Source organism: Punica granatum, chromosome 1 (assembly GCF_007655135.1).
Source record: "Punica granatum isolate Tunisia-2019 chromosome 1, ASM765513v2, whole genome shotgun sequence".
NCBI lineage: Eukaryota > Viridiplantae > Streptophyta > Magnoliopsida > Myrtales > Lythraceae > Punica > Punica granatum.
The window spans coordinates 37,467,777-37,487,154 of NC_045127.1; the positions used below are offsets into that span (position 1 = coordinate 37,467,777).

The following is a 19,378-nucleotide window of genomic DNA, read 5'->3' on the forward strand; positions in this document are numbered from 1 at the left end:
TACTTAAATATCAGTATACAAGGCTTAGGTTGTTGTGCTTTTGGTACGAATGGGATTTCTAACTTTTAATCAATGTGTAGTTAATGAATTAATTTCGATATGATTTTTCGAGTTTTGTTTTCTTTAGCAGCTCTAATTTGTGGAGGGAATAAATGTCTTTTTTTTTTTGAGAAGTAAGAAGTCGGAATGTTTTTGGTGCAAAAGTATAAAATGTGAAGGGGCAGTAAGGATTTATGGAGGAGAAACAAAAAATTTTACAGGCGCACAGAGCTGAGCATAGCTTGGTGTGGCAGCTGCAAGAAGCTGCAGCCATGGCGGGTTTGATGAATTTGCCTTTTAGAAGGCATCATTTATTGAAAGATAGTCTGAGGTGTGGGGGATGGACTGCATTTTTGCTGTTACTCTTTATTAATGCTGTGCTAAAACCTCAGGGTCCATTCTTTAGCATGTTCGGAAAAGCTTACAAATCCCAGCTCTTCATGTAGGGATGCAATTTTAGAGGATAAGCTCTTCCTTCTTTGTCGGCAGTCCCTTGGTATATAATATTGAACATCTGTGATCCGAGCAACGGATTGTGTTTCCGGTCACCACCGCCTCTGGCAAGATCGCCGGTTGTTATGAAAGTGGTCCACCCACTATGTCTCTGTATGTATAGTTGTTTGTCATACCGTGCTTGAATCAAACTTCTCACAACTCTTTTATCTTAAGGTAATTATTGTACATAGGTGTGCTTTCAAAACAGAATCTCGGAACAAAATCTTCACCAGAAGTTTCCTGGAGATAAATTTAAGATAACATTATCAGAGATCCCAAGCAACGTGCCATCTCCAGCCTCTCAGGCATAACAAAATACCGAGTCGTAGGTGCATTCAGTTAAGCTTTATACAATCACAACGAACATGTAAAGAGTTGTGAGAATATACAAGAGTTGCATCCCAATAAAATTCTTCTATTATTCAAAAGAGTGAGTACATGTCATAAGAAACCAACTTTGGGATAACAAGCACTGGTTAGCTAAGATCATTCTCTAATTTCTATTGGATATGAATTCTCCTTCATTGCGTATACATCAAAAATATTTGTACAAACTATTTATCTCAACTGCCACCTCGCTTAGCTGCCCCCGAACGATTTGTTGTCATAAAGGACTCTCCACAACCACATTGCCCTTTAGAATTTGGATTGATAAAGATGAACTCGGACCTGCATAAAATGCCAAGAGCACACATAGCGGGTGAAAACGACGAAGATTTAAGGAAAATAAATGGTGGCCAATGGCCACATAGAACTGAACTTGCATGTGAGAAGTGCGACAGAAGATTGTAGTCGGAGGGTTTAAGGAAAATAAATGGTGGCCAATGGCCACATAGAACTGAACTTGCATGTGAGAAGTGCAACAGAAGATTGTAGTCGGAGGGTTTGCACGATGAATTCCGGAAAAAAAAAAAAACATTACTTCTACATCCATGAAACAAAGATCGATCTTTAGTTATAGATTATTTGCAAAACCAAAACACTATAATCCTGACATACCAAAAATAGTTCTTAACTATTGCCTTCTGTCAGCTCAAGTGACATCTCATATGTCAATCACCTTCGAGTGTCCAACACTGGAAATATACCAGTGAAGCACGGGGGCAATCAAATCATGTGCATAACAAGGAAAACTCTGATTCATACAAATGCAGTGCGGACAACTCAGTCTTCTTATTCAAGGAAAAACAATGGATTACCTGAGCTTGTCATCGACAAAATCCATCTTGGTTCCAATCACGTGCATCAGAGCCTTTGGATCGATCAATATCTTCACACCTTTGTCTTCGGTCAACTCATCAAACTTCCCCTTCTCATCTAAACATCAAAACATAGAAGAACAATCCAATACCTGTTATAGATGATAAAATCTTAATCTTGAAAGGGTAGGCCATGACTGTAGAGCTCGTGATCAGCTCAGAAACTGATACAACTTGCATCTGTTGCAAGAGTGAAAAAACCGGCCAAAGGGGCCAATTTGATCCCCTAAGAATACCCAATTTTTCAACTTTACTTGTAGATATTGTTTCCAAACCTTATGGACAACAAAATCAACACAGTGGGATGAGCATGTCATTCATCACAATTCCGGACAAAATTCGGATTTTTTTGACATGAAAAACGAATGAAATTAACCATACAGGATATACCCTTTCGCAAAATTTCTGATTGAACATAACAATATATGAAATCTACAGCTACGGATGTCCCTAATGGCGGATTGGTGCTTGAACTGGCACAGAATTGATCCAGAACTCGGGAAGATACCTGAGTAATTGAGGGTGTAGGGAAGATACCTCTCCGCCTTGGTGAGATAATTCATGACCGTCGAGTAAGTGACGATGTTTGGGGGGCACCCTTGGCCGTGCATTTCGTAACACACCCAATGCCGATTTCCAGTCATCCCGAAACCGGTGGAGCAGCTTCTCTACGAGGCCATGGGAAAGCTCCACACTTTCACAAGCCCCATCATCGATCAGATTCCTACAGACCTCGTCCTCGCTGCTGCCGACCCGGACCTTCGACACGACGATGTGTAGATCCTTGTTCACAGATTCTTCCCGGAACTGACGGTCTCTGCTCCCCCCCAGAATGGCGGAAGGGCTCGACCGGAGCATGGGGAAGAGCCCCCGTGGTGAAATGAGCACTAGGGTTTCTCGACAGTGCGCGAGAAAAATTGTATTTATCTGAAGGGCATTTTTGTCTTTTTATCATATTCCTGTTCTTTCTATTCCTTATTCAACCCAACCAAACATCAGAATTATAATTCTATTCCCTGTTTATTCCCTCCAACCAAATACAAAAATTTCATCAGAATTTCCATTCTATTCCTAGTCTATTCTAATCACAGTCTATTCTATTCCCTGTCTATTCTAATCCCAGTCTATTCTATCCCGGAGTTTGTTACATTCTGTTTTGACATTTTACGGAGACACTGTAGTAATTCCTTGATTGTTATTATTTGTAGGTTGACTTCGATAAGTGTTTGTCTGCATTTCATCTTGCTCTTAATGAACCCATCTGGGAAGCTAAGGGAAACTTTTCGGGGGAAGAAGCCCTACCAGACACATTCAGGCAGAACCTTTCGGGGATGATCGATGATCTTAGACATCTCCATGCTGCCTTAATTTCAGGTGAGTGTGCTTGAGTCCTACTACATACAACAATATCATGAAAAGCCTCGTGAGCCTAAGAATGATTTCACTTCACTACCTCTTCTTACACATTTATTTCGTGGCATGATGTATTTCTGGCTTTTGTCTCAGTGATCGGAAGCTTGAAGATAAGATTTCTGCGATTATGGAGATATTCAGGAGGTTGCGATTGCGAAGGCCCATGTTGGAGCATTTCTTGTATCATATGTTCCAATAGAGAAGCAACGATGCCGAGGTTAACCCTGAGGATTAACGTGCTTCAACTGCTACAAATTGAAAACAAAAACGGGGGAACGACAAATTGAAAGAAAAGAAAAAGAAGAGTAAAAGAGGTCGGAAGTAACTAGGAATGGCCTCAGGTTTCAGAAAGTACCTGGACATAGTCCGCTTACTGTGTGAAAGAACGAGAATGTTACATGCCGATGTCATTGGGTCGAGAACACAATCAATTTAAATGCATACCTGATTCCATCGTTTGGCAATCGAAGTCGAACGTTGGGTTATTGGGCTTCCGAGTCTACACGGTCGACACCAGCTTTCCTATTTCCCTCTTCTCTCTGGCTGTCTTAAGCACAATGGTTTTTGTGAGAGATAATTTCCATTAAGGATTGGAAATTGGATGAAGGATAAAGTGTCTTAAGTCGCCTTTATCATTAAGACCCGAAAATTGAGAGAAAGAGAGGATAGGGGAGTTGGCCGAGAGGTATAGCTCAGCTGCCCACTGCCCAAGGCTGATTGGAGGCTTTTCAGCTTCCATTAGGGGTTTTAGTGTTGTCATAGTCGTCCTCGAAGCGGCCTTTTCCTTCCGTGGTGATTCCGTTAGAGTTTGGTGACCTAGATCGAAATGAACGGGTCAAGAGAAGGCTATACTCAGTGGCGACACGTTCGCATGGACGAGATAGTTCGCATGGACGAGATAGAGACCGGGCACTTAGACAGTTGTTTTATCAATCGAAACAACTCGAATCCGGCAAGGTAAGTTTAAAGGCTGTAACTTTCTCTTGTGGATTCAACATATAATGTTATCTATTCGTTAAAAGGCAATTATTCATGTCAAGATTTGATTTTGAGGTTTTTGATAAAACGAGCGTGCGATAAATTTGATTTTACCGATTTTATAATTTTCATTACGCACGTGCATGGTTTGCCAACATTATTTACATATAATAATATATTGAAAATTAATTCATACATAAATGTACCAATTCTCCTGTACTATGTGTACTATAGATTTAATTAAATAAATTAATATAAATGTAAAAATATGCTATATTATTAATAAAATAAAAAAGTCAGTCAACGTGAGGATCAGAAAATCCTAGTTGACACGATAATAGCTTTATCTCTCATTTATATCACTGTACCCATATAAATATAATGACCGGATTGCTGAAGTCCAACCAATGTGAGAAGTTGCTCATGGATACATATCTTCCTATTTAATACTAAATAAATTAGCGAAGAGTTTTTTTAAGAAGTCGTTATCAATATAGAAAGGAAGGAATCACTGTTTTGATTCAGCGTCATCGATTTGCCAAATTAAGTCTCCTTGTTAAGATAATAAACTATATTCTTTAAAATATATAATTGGTTTAGGTAGGTACTTTCAATATATCGGTTATGTTGCGGTTTAATCATTTCTAATTATTGGCTAAATATTTCATTTATTATTTATCAGTTTGTAGCACAATTAGTTGAAATTAATTCTGGAGAAGTACTTCCTACAACATAGTTGTAGTAACCTGTCCAATTCACGAGAAGTATAGGAATATCATTTCTCACTAGCTTTTTAAGGGAAATGGAATCATAAATCTAAATATAATATATAATGCCTAAAACACTTAATTAGGTGACAACACGTGTGATTTTGGCCTCTTTACCTGCCATCATGTGTCATCACTTATGCAAGTTCTCATGTATTTTTGCCACATGTCGCCATGTAATGTTTTTAAATTTACATAATTATTATTTCAAAAATAAAAGTTAATAATAAAAAACATAGTATATATAATACAACACCGATTAGATAAAAACGATGTATTAATTATCTATATAGAATTACATCGTCGTATTAATAAAAATATATAATTTAAATAAAAATATTACATGGATTTTACCAACTTGAATCGATAGAATTACAATGTCGTATTAAGAAAAAAACATGTATTAAGAATCAATATATAATATATAATGCCTATAACACTTAATCAGGGGACGATTTGGCCTCTTTAGCTTTCGCCATATGTCATCTCGTATGCAAGTTCCCCGGTGATTTATGTCATGTGTGCGAACCCGAATTTCGTCTTGTCGGGGCCCGCATGCGTGTGACTGATCGCACGACTTGGGAGTGTCCACCTTCCTGTGGGGACGTGCGACGGACACGCGTGAGAATTAGCCGTCACTACCAGTTTATGACACGAAGGCCGAGGGTCGGTGAGTTGCCCGAGTCTAGGGGTAATTGGTACACCTAATTTGCTAAGGCATATGGTCTGTGGAACCGAGAGTTTCGAATTCGGGGGTTCTGTTACGTGCGGGTCTATATTCCGCATGCCCTATCGATACTCTAGTTTGTCTAGGGTTTGTTGTTTTTAATTTATTTACCGTGTTGATTAGGTTTCGCTCGACTCGCTCAGTTGGACACCGTAAATTCATAGAAGCAATTGGTTCGGTTTAAGAGGCCGAAAGGAAAGCGGATCCTCGGATCAGGGGATCGGTCCACCGTCCTCGCATCTCGGCTAACTAGTCTGTGATGGCTGATTCATCGTGTGGACTAGACCCATGACTCGTGTGGTCCAACTCGTCTCGGGAACCCGTAAACTGACTCAACTGATTATGACTCTTAGACTCTACGCTAACCGACCGGGATCGTTATATAGATAAAATGTACAAATAAATACCTCACAATGTACTCTCGAATAATAAATAAAAATTACAAAAAACGGATCCTAATTAATTCACATTCGGCTAATATTCCGCTTAAACTCACCGTATGTATAGGAAAAACCGAAACCAAAATTAAAGCGATGTGGGCTAATGAGTGTCTGGGGTCGGGTCCCACCAAACTAGCGGATCCCAGGAGGACCAAATGGTCCTCAAGATATCTGCAGGATCGGTCGAGCTCCTAGATGATTGTCTAACCTCGTTTCACACCTCGTGACCCAAGTCATTCCCCACTTGGATATCACTCGGGTCGAAAAGGGGTGACTCGATATTAGGCCCCATACCATACTCAGGTCAAGCACACTCGAGCGTGTGGGGGCGTTGAACCCAGTAATCAATGGTTAAGGGCGTTAGACCCTGTGTCAATCGTATCTTAAAGGGTTAAGCCAGACCCGCAAGAAAACAAAGAAAAGCAGACGAAGAAGACAACATACAAGTTGTGTGTTATTGCCGGATTTACGTGATTAACAAGTTATGAACCGGAGTTGCTTAGCAGACAAATTCCTACCCTAAACAGACAAAGTGAGGGTGACGTATTCGATGTGAATCGGTCATGGACCACCCCGGGAGGGTATGTTGCATTCAGCAATATTTCAAGGGATCTGATAGACATGGCGTCTGAGATCAAATCTCGAATGTGTGGATCACTTTTAAATTGTTCTGTATTGTGACAATGCGGTTTTTACAAATTATGATAGATGTGTGTTTTCGCTTGAAACTAGAAACCTAAGACTTTGCTTGACTATTTGCCCGTGTTTGATTTAGTAGGGTTTGAGATAATTCTGTTTTTCGTATTTTGACATGTTCTAAGCACAAACTTAGGGAAATGAGGTGCACGAAACACCATGAAGGTGCCAAGATCTCTGCACATGACCCATGAGGGACTGGACAGCCTTTCACGAGCCATCCCCGCTCGTGCTTCTAATCCAATTCCCTAAGCACCCGAATCTACACCAGGGTGACAAAAACATAATGACAGAAAAAGGAGGGTTTACGAATGACAATAGCACCTTGACAGGCACTTGCCCTTTTCCTTATTTGGTATGTTTCGATCATCCTAATGCCTGGGGTATTAGCGGATCAGGAATTGGTGATCATGCTCTTGAACCGGAAAAATATATGTGTGTATAAAAAATCGAGACCGTGTGACATGGACTATCGAAAGTCAGTAGCCGGTATCGACCGATCCCTTGGGTCCATCAGGGTCGTGATGACCTTGAAAGAATTGAGAAACCGGTCGTTCCGCTCGGAAGTGGTCTAAAAAGAACTCGTACACTTCGACTCAAGCCGCCTCAAATCGAGCCCAAAGTCGAGTCAAGATGCACCAGTGTTCTCTAGTTACGTGTGTCGCGGGTGGCGTTGCTTTTGAAATTTTGGGTTTAAAAATGGTATAACAAACAGTTCATCAATCGTCGATGCTTCTACAGATTATTAATCGATTCGTGCGATTTATTAAAGAGCCAAGTGAATTGATTAGTCGAGTGAGACGTCCCAATTGCCCCGTATGTGGAATTATTTAAATTAAGTGAACTTGCCGAATGCTTTTGTTAAAGGGTTTCGAGCCGTCAAGCCGGCCATCGGTGGACCGTTTGATAAGAGCTCTAATTCTCGAACGTCTAGAAATTAAAACCGATTTTAACCCGAGTTTGCATGATTAATTCGGCTCATATGGGGTTTTAATCAAAATGCATTTAAACATCTCAAAGCACATGAACACGACATACCCAATCACAACAAAATTTAATTTGTCGGTTTTAGGTCTGAGTGATCAATTAAGTCAGGTTTGGTGTATTTAGTCGTTTTTATTCCCTAGGACCGAGTCAGCATGAGATTAATTCGTGTGGATTCGTTTTTCAAACAACCGATTTTAAGGCCAATACTTCAAAAAGTCAATGATCGTGTTTGAGTCGGTTTTCGTCATAGCATGCCAATTTTAAAGAGTCAAGTTTAATAATTAAACCGGTTCATGCTATTTATTGGTCAAAACATAAGTTTCACGGCATTCCCAGAAAAATCATCAAATCAATCGACAAAAGGAACCCTAAACATACCACTAAGCTCGAGATTATTGTACCTCTCCCGAGCTATTGTTAGGAGGACCCAGGTAGCTCTTGAGAATCATCACGAACCAACATCAGGAAGGGTATTCGAGCGCGTTCCAGCTTCGGTTCAAGGCAGCCACGCATCGAGGGAGGGTCGGCTGAACCCTAGTGAAGGAGACAGCAGCGGTTCCTCAGGGAATAGCTTGAGACGAATATTGACTTAATGGCTTCAAAGGCAGAGATGTGGCTGTCCGACACAGGAACCTCTAGGGGGACCAGCAGCTGTTGAAGCTCAGGGAAGAGTGAAGGGAGTGATCAGATTGAGCTGCAAGGAAAAGCCGCTGAGATAATGATATACACGAACAAGAAATAAAGAGAGAGGAAGGCAAGAGGATCTTAGCTCGGGACATTGCTGTAGGTAAAGTCGAGAGTTCGAGCTCGGGGAGTTTGAGGAGAGGATAGCAATGGCTAAGGGGATGAGCAGCAGCAAAAGGCACCGACACCATAGGAGCCAAGACGGAATGAGAGTTCAGCTCATGAGCCAGAGAATAGGTGGTAGCCTATGGCGCCGGGAAAAGGCCCAAGGAGACTCGAACGTGAGGATGGTGATAGGTTGGTTGCTGGTCCAAGAACCTGCTGAGAGAAAGAGAGGGGAGATGGAGTTGTTCTGGTGTGTTTCGTGGAAAAATTGAGAGGGGTCGAGAGAGTACCTGAGGGAGATAAAGAGAGGCTGAGTGTGAGAGGGAGGTTGAAGAAGTCGGGTCGGATGGTGATGGCGTGAAGGCAAAGGGGTAGACAGAGAGAACTCGTGAGAGAAAGCGAGAGCCGGGGGGGGGGGGGGGGGGGGGGGGGGGGGGGGGGGGTGGAGAAAGAAAGAGAAAGGTCTCTGAGGTGGTGATGATCTCATGTTCAGAGGTCCCTGTTTCACTGAGAGGAATGACCGAGAGGAAGAGAAATTCAAAATCAAGAAATTCGAAAAATGATCGGCTCCATGAGAACTCCAATTTGTATCGACGGATATCGAATCTCGATAAAAATCGATATTGAACCTCTGACACACGTCAGCTGTAATTACTTGATTATTTTTGAATTACTCATCTTTTTAAATGGATATCCGAAAAATAATTTGAGAATAGTGTTGTGTTCAGAAAAATTTGAGAATCGACATTATGCGGAAAATATTTTTCAAGCCCGAGTGTTGTCCCAAATTTTAAGAATCGAAATTAATGCGCGTGACTTGAAATTCTCGTTTTTTCAATCGGTTACCCAAAAAATGATCCGGGATCACCATTGCGTTCGGAAAAATTCAAGGATTGATATTATGTAGAAAAATAGTTTTTAATCCCGAGTTTTGATCCAGATTTTGAAAATTGAAGTTGATGCACACGTCCCGTAAATTATTTTTTTCTGAAAAATGTGAAATTGAAGTTAATTTAAGAAAATGCTTTGATTCTAAAAGTTGTAAATGCTTGAGCAATTAATCGAGAGTACTTCCCTCCGATGGATGACAAAAATGACAATTTTACCCCTCCTCCTCCTGACCATGCTAGGTTGTCGGTTTTGCATTCTTATCGCGTTGTGATCCTCCGTATCTTGCTCCTGGGGTCATCTGGTTCCCATGGCTAACCCGGCTGTGAATAACCTAGGGTTTACTGAGCCTTCTTTTGTTATGCTTTACGGGCGATGGTCAAGGTTGCTGTTGATATTCTCTCTTGGAGCTGGTGGACCAATACAGGGTGCTGACAATATGTCGCTATATAATATTTCTTAATTACATAATTACAATTTTAAAAATGAAAAACATATTATATATTAATACAACACCAATTTAATAAAAAAGATGGACAACACCATCTTGTAGAAGGCGTTAATGTGCACTGTTCATCGTCCTTGAAGTTTCTAACTTTCCTCCCGCTCGAATTACCCCCAATTCCTTCTTCCCCCAAAATTCGATCAAACCCTAATTGAGCTACAAATCTTCAAATTCTGGACAACGCCTCAAATTCGATGAAGCCTTCCTTCTGCAATTGAGAGTGTTGCCCATGAGGATTCGGGAGTTCACCCATACGCTTCGCCAGCGTCAGGATCGTTGACGAGATCATCGCCCTCAAAAAGGAGTGGCGCTAGTGTAAGGACCTCTTCTGATTTCGAACCCCAATTTCGCCTGTAATTGCGATATCAGTTTGCCAGTCTCGTTCATTTCGTGTTTGGATCGTTGGAGCTCATTTCAGGTCAGTTTGAGCTCAAGAACCAGCGCAAGGAGTTCAACAAGATCAACAAGCAAGTGGCTCAGCTTAGAATTGTGAGCTCTTGGACGCAATTGAAATCAAGGTTCGAAACAATTGGGAACTTGGTCCATGATTCCGTTCCTATTAGTGATGATGAGGTGTGTGTTTTCTTTCATTGGTATATCACTCGTTACTCGTCCGCTGCATAACTCATTTATGGCATAATGAGTTTGCTTCATAATTTTAGACAAATAATGCGGTTATCAGGACATGGGGTGAGAAGAGAGTGAAGGCTAAATTGAAGAACCATGTTGAGCTTATTGAGCTTCTTGACATTGCAGACATGAAAAAGGTATTGGAATTAGAACTGTTGTCCAGAAAGTTTGCTTTATGTACTGTTTAAACATTACATTTTTTCTTTCTCTGAATTTTCTCTGGAAATGCCTCGAAAGTTCTTGATCAATATATTTCTGATGAATAGGATCTGATGTGGCCGGAGGTAGAGGTTTCTACTTGAAAGGTGATGGTATACGCCTTAATCAAGCTTTGATTAACTTTGGCCTTGATTTCTTGGAAAAAAGAGGCTACACAGCATTGCAAAGTCCTTTCTTCATGAGAAAAGAGATCGTTGTCGGTTTTTACTGTTTTGTGCTTATTGTTATTTAGCTCACTTACGAGCATATTTCCTTAAAAAGCTGCGCTATTTCTCTTTTCGGAGCACAGCAATGGTTATGACTCTGATTTAAGATCCTCTCTGAATGACACTCTTTGAATTGGTCGATACATATTCTTTTACCGCTTAACCATCTGCAGCGAGAACAAATAGACAGACACATCCGAGCTTTAGATCTCAGCACAACAGATATGGGAGGTGAGGAAAGTCAATGGAGTGGGACAAAGCAATATGTCCAAAAGTCCATAGTTTCTTCACGAGTTGAAGAATCAGTCAATCTTTATTGGTGTGGAAGGAAGCTCCCGTTGCAAACATCTATCAGGAAATAAAGTTATGGTAGATGTTTCCTTGTTTGTCCTTTATGGAAGAGAAGTGATCTTACATGTTGATACTTTGAATAGGTTGATAATGAGGAGCAGCTTGAAGTGCAGCAGACTGCAAAACCTCGGATTGGAGTTTCTTTTACATCCCCTGAGAAATAAGGTTTAAATGGAGAAGATAACAAGCTCATGAAAAAGATGAAGAAGAAAATTCAAATGTATGAACAGGAGAATAAAATGCTGAAGATTGCATGTTGTATATTGATTTTCGTCATTGTTTTAGTCTTAATTTGTGTTTGTGTTAGGATATGGTAATGTGTTTCCTCGTGTGAATGAGATACTGTAAGCTTGTGAGCTTCTAATTTGTATTGAGATGACTGTTATTGCTAATGTAATTCAATGTTTGGCTTTGCGTGGCCTTCTGTTATTGTTGCCTATTCTGCGTGGCCATTTTGTTCTTGTTGCCTATTTTGCCAAAGAACAAATTGCATTTTTTCGACAGAATACATAACTATAACCATTGTTCTGCATTGCCAAAGATCAAAATGCATTTTTTCAACAGAATACATAACCATAACCACTGTTCTGTATTGCCAAAGAACAAAATGTATTTTTTCAACATAATACATAACTATTACATGTCTTGCTGACATCTAATTAGGTGAAACTACAATTAAAACTATACAAACTGCCTATGTCCACTAACTCCTCAAGATCTTCGACTAATGGTGTTTGATTCTTGTGATGAGCTTGAATGGGAAGTTGACGCTGAAGCTGTTGAAGCTGGTGCAAGTACTCTTGGCCTTATAGGAGGGGGTCTATAAGCATGAGTACTCCAATTGCCTCTACCCATCACTGCTGCAGGGAACCTAAATGGAAATGTGCTTAGACTTGGAGATGGATTAAATGGTGTTGGAGGCCTCCAATTAGGACCTTGGTTTGCTGGTATCCCCAGTCCTGAGCTAAAAAGCCTTCGTTGAACCTATAAAAATAAGATTTATATATTGGCTTCCCCAAGTAAAAATATTTTTAATACTTAATGTGAATTCAATCAACCTGAGCAGAAGAATGTGAAGTTGATTGAATGGATCCCAATGAAACAAGTACGCTAGGCCCGAGGATGATAGAGTCTTGAGACCCTACAATGGGGCCTGAGGGACCTAAGGGGGCTTCAACCTACCAAAAGAGTAAAAGAACATTTATAAGACAAAGCCAATTGAATTTATCATAGTTAACATAATAAACAATTATTATACCTGTGAATCAGATGCATTAGAACCCTCGGTTGTTCTTTTGTTTCCCCTCTTATTTGGAGCATCATTAGTGGCTTCATTCATACATCTCCTAATGTTGTGCCCAGCCTCTCCACACCTAGAGCAGTGAGTCTCACATACTTTCTTGTTGCCTTGGAGGAGTTCCCAGAGTTGCTTGCCTCACCCTCAGATTGCCTTCGCTTTTGCTTAGGCCTTCCAGACAGTCTTTTAAATGCAGGTGGTTCAATTGGTGGCAGTTTAGTGCGGTGCCAGTCACTTTCACCAGTAATTGGTTCAATAGAATACCATGAGTGAACATACTTCTCAGGTTCCAAATTATTGTAAGCCATGCAAGTAATAGCATGTCCACATGATATCTCAATTAACTGCCACATTCTACAACTGCAAGTTCCAGTACCTAAATCTACCACCTTGCATTGAGGCCTTTTCCATATTTGAAATTTGTAACCCTTTGCATCACCAACCCATTCAGGAATCTAATATGAACTATCTTTTATAGACTTTTCTAACCCATTCATTATCATCATATTATGTTCAAACTCCACCATTGTGGTACTTCTTGCACATTTCCAGAGTTGCTTGGTTAGGTCCATGTTCTTGAATTTGTTGTAGAAGTTCCTCTATATGTACAATACACAATTCCTATGTGGAGCACCAGGACATAATTCATCCAAAGCCAATTTCAAACCATGCAAGAATCTTTATTGTCAAATAATATTCTAATTTTAGTCAATATTAAAAAATTATAGTTAATTGATAGGTACCTTATGTTAATCTGATATAAAGTTTCAACCATTGTCACTGTACTGTCCAATATCCCCAAGCAAATTTGTCAAAAATCAACTTCATGTATCCTTATTTTCTTGCTCAACAACAATTACTACAATCACATAGAAATGTTGATTGCCATCTTGAGCAACAACAGACAGTAATTGCCCTACATAATACCCCTATAGAAAACACCCATCGAACCCAATGAGGGGCCTGCACCCTGCTTTTTTTTTTTAGGTAGATAGCCTGCACCCTGCTTTAACCCTTGAACATTTGCATTAAAGTAAATATATAGCCTATCAAATATTGGTGGCAGCTCTACGTCTATGCACTTTCAAACCAAATGTAGAGTTAGGATTCCTCCTCCTAAGTTCCTCACCCAATTTTTGATATTGTGACAAAGGTTGTCAGAATTGCAATTCTACCTAGAATCGATCGAGGGTCGTAGAATCGTGAATCGTAAGATTCTACCTGTAATTAAAAAAAGCATATATATATATATATATATATATATATATATGTAGCATACTTTCCTAAGCAAAAAAAATCAATCTTTGTTCATTCAAATAAAGACCACAAACCAACAAATCAATAGTAAGTTATAAAAACACAAAATATCGTTACAAATTATCGAAATTCAAGGTCTGAGAGTCCATCCATAATAACTAGATTCTTCCCTTTTTTTTCACCATTCATTTGGCTACTCGATTTTGTAGTGAATGTGAGTGCAAGATCAATGAGTTGTACAACAACTGAGAGGGCATAAAACGATTTAATTTATGCAATTAACATTTAGATGGTAAGAAGATGGGAACTAATAGGGACTAAAGAAATCTTCAAGAATGATCCATGGATCCAAATTCTTTTTTAAAATTATCTATTTCCTTTTTTCCATCTAAATATAATGTAAACTTTTGTAAACAGTCATCTTAGATAATGATAATTAACATTGATCTATATCTTCAAAATAGCAGCAGCTTATTCGCATAAGGTAATTGATGTTCATCTCCTCAAAACAAAAATTGATAAATTTAAACAACAAAAGAAGAACCAACAAAGGTGTATTCTGATCAAAAGCCAAAAAAACCTTTGTTCAATCAAATTCTCAGAATCAATTAAACCCTAAAAAGAATGAAGTTGAACCCCGAGAACACAACAAAAATCAAACCTTGAACTGAAATTCTTTCAACAGATACTACCCAATAGAAACCAAACTGTAGAAAGCGTCAAAAGAAAAGAATCACACAATCACAAGATGACTTCGAGAGATGAGAAGTTGCAATCGGGAAGCAGAGAGTGATGGTCAGGACTTGGGACCTGAAGCCCTACCAATCAACCGGATCTGTGATAGATCCGAAAACCACTGCCAAATACGATTCTGCTCCCCCTTTCTATGGAGCTCCTCGAGTGGAACCTTCTACCTCAAAAATTTCATGAAACCGGCTCGGAGCATTGATTCCCCATAACAAAACGAATAGGCTAGCTCTATCTCTTAATCGAAGCTCGAACGGTGAAGCCGTGAAGGTACCTGGTCAAAGAAAGGGTGAAAAACTGGTTACTGGGGGATTGGAGTCATCGATCGAGAAAAAAGGTTGAAGAAGAAAGGATAGGACTAGACTGTCCAGAAGAAAGGGTGAAAAGTCGATGAAGAAGAAAGGGGAAGGGGGAAAAAAAAAAGGAGTTGGGCTTTGGCCCGTGTCTGGGGCTAGGCTGGGCTTGGCCAGAGTCTGGGCTGAACCAAGAATCGCAGAATCAGCCCGATTATGCGATTCCACGATTCTTGGCCCGATTCAGCACCGATTATAGGTATTTCGACTCAGCCCATAGAATTGGAATCGGTTCCCCCCTTCCGAATCGTAGGATCGTACGAATCACGATTCTGACAACCATGATTGCAACTTCTCAAATCTCTCTACAATTTTTCTGGCCAATCTCATTACTCTATATATCTGATAGTCATCTACATGAATACCTCTATACCTTTTAAGCCACTCAAAAGTATCATGTGCTGACATCGTTAGGTACGATCTTAATTCATCAACAAGCTGAGTAGCCAACCACTTCTTATTAGCTTGCTTGTTTTTGAACCCCCTAGCATAAGTATATGGTTCCACAAACTTCTTTACTTTAAAAGTTTTCACCTCATTACTCCAAGAACAGAAGATCTCTCATTTGCACCCTCTGATCTACACTTTCCCCTAACCCTTTCGTTGTCATTCTTCACAAACTTGAACATCCTTCTTACTGCTATATTATAATCTGACACAGCTTTCTTGAACATAGTTAAGTTTGGGAATAACATGTGTAACTCTAATTGAACCTCCCCAAATGTGGCATTCTCATCAAACTCGGGGTACTTTCTTAACTCCTCTTCACCATTGTCATCATTAGATATACACTTGTCCGCTAACTCCTCTGAAATATAGCCTTCCTCTTCATCATTGGAGATGGCCATATCCGCTGTTGTTGGTGATAATCTGACAACTATCTACTCTCCATTTTCGGGATCTGATCCATCACCAATATGCTCTTCTTCTTCATCCAAATGATCTTCAACATCTTCATTAAATATACATTCTGAATCCCAGTAAACCTCTGAATCAACATGTTCAGTACCTTCATACTCAAAATGATCCTCCTACCCATCTACATCATATCCTTCAAGATTATTCTCCTCACCAACCTCATCATCATTCTTTCATAAAACCAATTCAAAAATCCATCACCTCATGCCAAACACAAAGCATAAATAGATATATCGAGAGAGAGATAGGCAAATGAGACTCATATAAGGTTCCATAGAAGTGGAAAACACAAACAATCAACAGAGAACCAGACATGCAATTAACTCTGCAAGATGTATCTCCAACCGTACAATGCAACATAAATAACCGTACGTGCAGTCTCATTTTGACTGAGCAGCATATTGTCGTATAATACAGCATATTGTCAAGCACTTGCTATGCATGGTGATGAACAACAATTACCCCAAATAAACAACCAAAGACAGCAGAAACAACAATCACTACTGACCTGGAAGCCATGTGCAACGCAAATCAACAGCCGCAGCCGCTGGGACTCCTGGATCCTCTTGGGGTTATTCCCCTTTTCCTCCCTGAAAATATTTAATGAGGCTTGTCGAATTTGAGGCGTTGGGTTGAATTTGATGATTTGTAGCTCAATTACGGTTTGATTTCAATTGCGTCCAAGCATCACGGACTTCAACTTCTTTTTTGGCAGCCGACCTCTTATTCTCATTGGTGCTCGCTATCATCTCTGTTGCATCGCCACCGGACTGCAAATAAGAGTAATCAACAAATTTCAGTTCAACAAATAATCAAACTCCATACATCAGTAACAAACCAGTAACCAAATATAGAAGTATATCATATATCGACCAATTCATATAGGATCTTAGATCAGATTCATAACCACTGTCGTGCTTCGAAAAGAGAAATAGCGCAGTTTTTTAAGGAAATATGCTCGTAAGTGAGCTAAATAACAATAAGCACAAAACAATAAAAATCAAATTTTTTTTTTCTCTTCATTTTCAATGAAGATTGATAAACAAACCGACAATGAGGAATTGCGTCCAAGAGCTCACGATTCTGAGCTGAGCCACTTGCTTGATGATCTTGTTGAACTCCTTGCGCAGGTTCTTGAGCTCAAACTGACCTGAAATGAGCTCCATCGATCCAAACACGAAATGAACGAGATTGGCAAACTAATATCGCAATTACAGGCGAAAATGGGGTTCGAAATCAGAGGAGGTCCTTACGCTGGCGCCACTCTTTTTCGAGGGCGATGATCTTGTCGACGATCTCGACGCTGGCGAAGTGTATGGGTGGACTCCCGGATCCTCACGGGCGACACTCTCAATTGCAGAAGGAAGGCCTGATTGAATTTGAGGCGTTGTCCAGAATTTGAAGATTTGTAGCTCAATTAGGGTTTGATCGAATTTTGAGGGAAGAAGGAATTGGGGGGCAATTCGGGCGAGAGGAAGGTTAGAAACTTCAGGGACGATGAACAGTGCACATTAACGCCTTCTACAGGATGGTTCCATCATGGACCTATCATGTTTTCAAATGGAAGGACCAATTCGTCCTAACGTTTGCAACGTCCAAACCAATTAGTACACAAAATTTATTTCCGGGACGAACTTGCTGTGAGGTGTATATTTCAGGGACCAAATTGTCAATTTTGTCTAAAAAGATGTATTGATAATCTATATAGAATTATATCGTCATATTACTTAAAATCTATAACTTAAATTAAAAAAATATTACATGAATTTTACCAAGTCGAATGGTAGAATAACATGTTGTATTAAAAAAAAAGCATGTATTAAGAATTGGTAGAATTACGGCACCGTATTAATAAAACATTGCACAAATTTTACCAATTCGATTTGGTAGAATTGCTATATTATTTATTAATTAAAATATTTGTGAAATTTGAAGTTAAACTAATTAAAATATTTGTGAAATTTGAAGTTAAACTTACTATTTTAATACGAATTGAAAGGCTTAATATTATTATATTAAAAGATTACATGGATTTTACGAAATTAAATTGGTAGAATTATAGTGTCGTAATAACAATAAAAAAATCTTATTTTTTTCCATGTGATTCTCCATGTCCGTATTCATCATGGAAATTGCTATTATTACATCCCAAAAATCTTGCCTTTTTTCATTAGTGAAGAACATGTAGTAAACTCTCGCAACGAACGGGTATAATGTCTAGTATAGTTGTAATAGATAAGTATTGGAACTGATACTAAAGCAGGTGGTTTTTATTGTACTTTTATTTGGGATGAAAACGAAATCCACGTGACCAATCGGATTACTTATATCTGTGTTCCAAAAACCCTGAATTATTTACCAAACCCGAATTGAACAAAAAGGAGCACTTGGCTACTTCTGAATGGAAAGCAACATAGCAAATAGAACCAAGACAATATCCCAGAAAGATAGTGTCCAAAATTTATTCATTACAATCTCATATAGTTAAATGAAAATTATTTCCTGATCAAGCCGGACCTTGCATTTATCTCCACCTAGACCAGCACCAAGGCCCTTTTTCTTCATGGTTGAGGTACCTGTTGTACTCATATAATGAGAGTCAGCTTGGAACAGTACATAGATAAAATATACTTCATTTTATCAACATAGCTAAATGAAATCTTTTGCTATATTGAATAGAATCAAGACAATATCCCAAAAAATAGCGTCCACAATTTATTCATTACAATCTCGTATAGCTAAATGAAAATTTTAGCTCCTGATCAAGCCGGACCTTGCAATTATTTCCACCTAGACCAGAACCGAGGCTCTGTTTCTTCATGGTTGAGGTACCTGTTGTATTCATATAATGAGAGTCAAATGGAAACATTACATAGATAAAATATACTTCATTTTATCAATATGCTTTACCCATTTGTTCAGTCCATTAACTGCACAAAATTATTAACCAATACGAGCAATCGATATAATTTTTTCCCTTTGGTTGAAAGGAAGGCCGATTAATCTAGTAAATGGAGACAAAACGCTAAATAAATTGGCATAGGTAGCCCAATTGATCAAAATTAAATGTAAAACCTCTTGGTTCCTGTACGGACCCGAATGTGGACTCTCGTTGGGGCCCGCATTGCGCGTTTTTAGATCGCGCGGCTTGAGAGTGTCCATCTTCTCGTGGGGACGCATGACGGACACGCTTGAGAGAAGGAGTCGCCACTTATCATTTTACGACCCGAAAGTTGAGGGCGGATAAGTTACCCGGGTCTAGGGTATGGAACACCTAGTTTGTCGTTAAAGGCATTGATCTGTGCGGAACCGGAAAGTTCGTGTTCGGGGGTTCATGTTACGTGCGAGCCTATATCCCGCACGCCCTTTCGGTACTCTGGTTTGATAGGCTTGCATGTTTTATTATTTACCGCTTGA

General features: G+C 39.5%; 1 protein-coding gene and 1 long non-coding RNA gene across 3 annotated transcripts; one reads left to right on the top strand and one right to left on the bottom strand.

The window, feature by feature from the left end:
- Nucleotides 1-860: 860 nt before the first annotated feature.
- Nucleotides 861-2,691, bottom strand: LOC116192080 (iron-sulfur assembly protein IscA-like 1, mitochondrial). 2 transcript variants are annotated; one of them, XR_004154010.1, is made up of 3 exons: nucleotides 2,331-2,689; nucleotides 1,734-1,851; nucleotides 861-1,203 (listed from the first exon to the last, which is right to left on the bottom strand). XR_004154010.1 is itself a non-coding variant. In XM_031520507.1 (3 exons), the coding sequence occupies exons 1-3, from the start codon at nucleotides 2,435-2,437 to the stop codon at nucleotides 1,098-1,100; spliced, it is 360 nt and encodes a 119-aa protein (XP_031376367.1). In that variant the 5' UTR covers nucleotides 2,438-2,691; the 3' UTR covers nucleotides 861-1,097. The 2 variants fall into 2 exon arrangements, 1 of the variants encoding a protein (XP_031376367.1); XM_031520507.1 differs by having other exon boundaries at nucleotides 2,302-2,691.
- Nucleotides 2,692-3,006: 315 nt separating this feature from the next.
- Nucleotides 3,007-3,495, top strand: LOC116192081. The gene is made up of 2 exons (XR_004154011.1): nucleotides 3,007-3,167; nucleotides 3,300-3,495. It is a non-coding gene; the product is annotated as an uncharacterized LOC116192081 (long non-coding RNA).
- The last annotated feature ends 15,883 nt before the right edge of the window (nucleotides 3,496-19,378 follow it).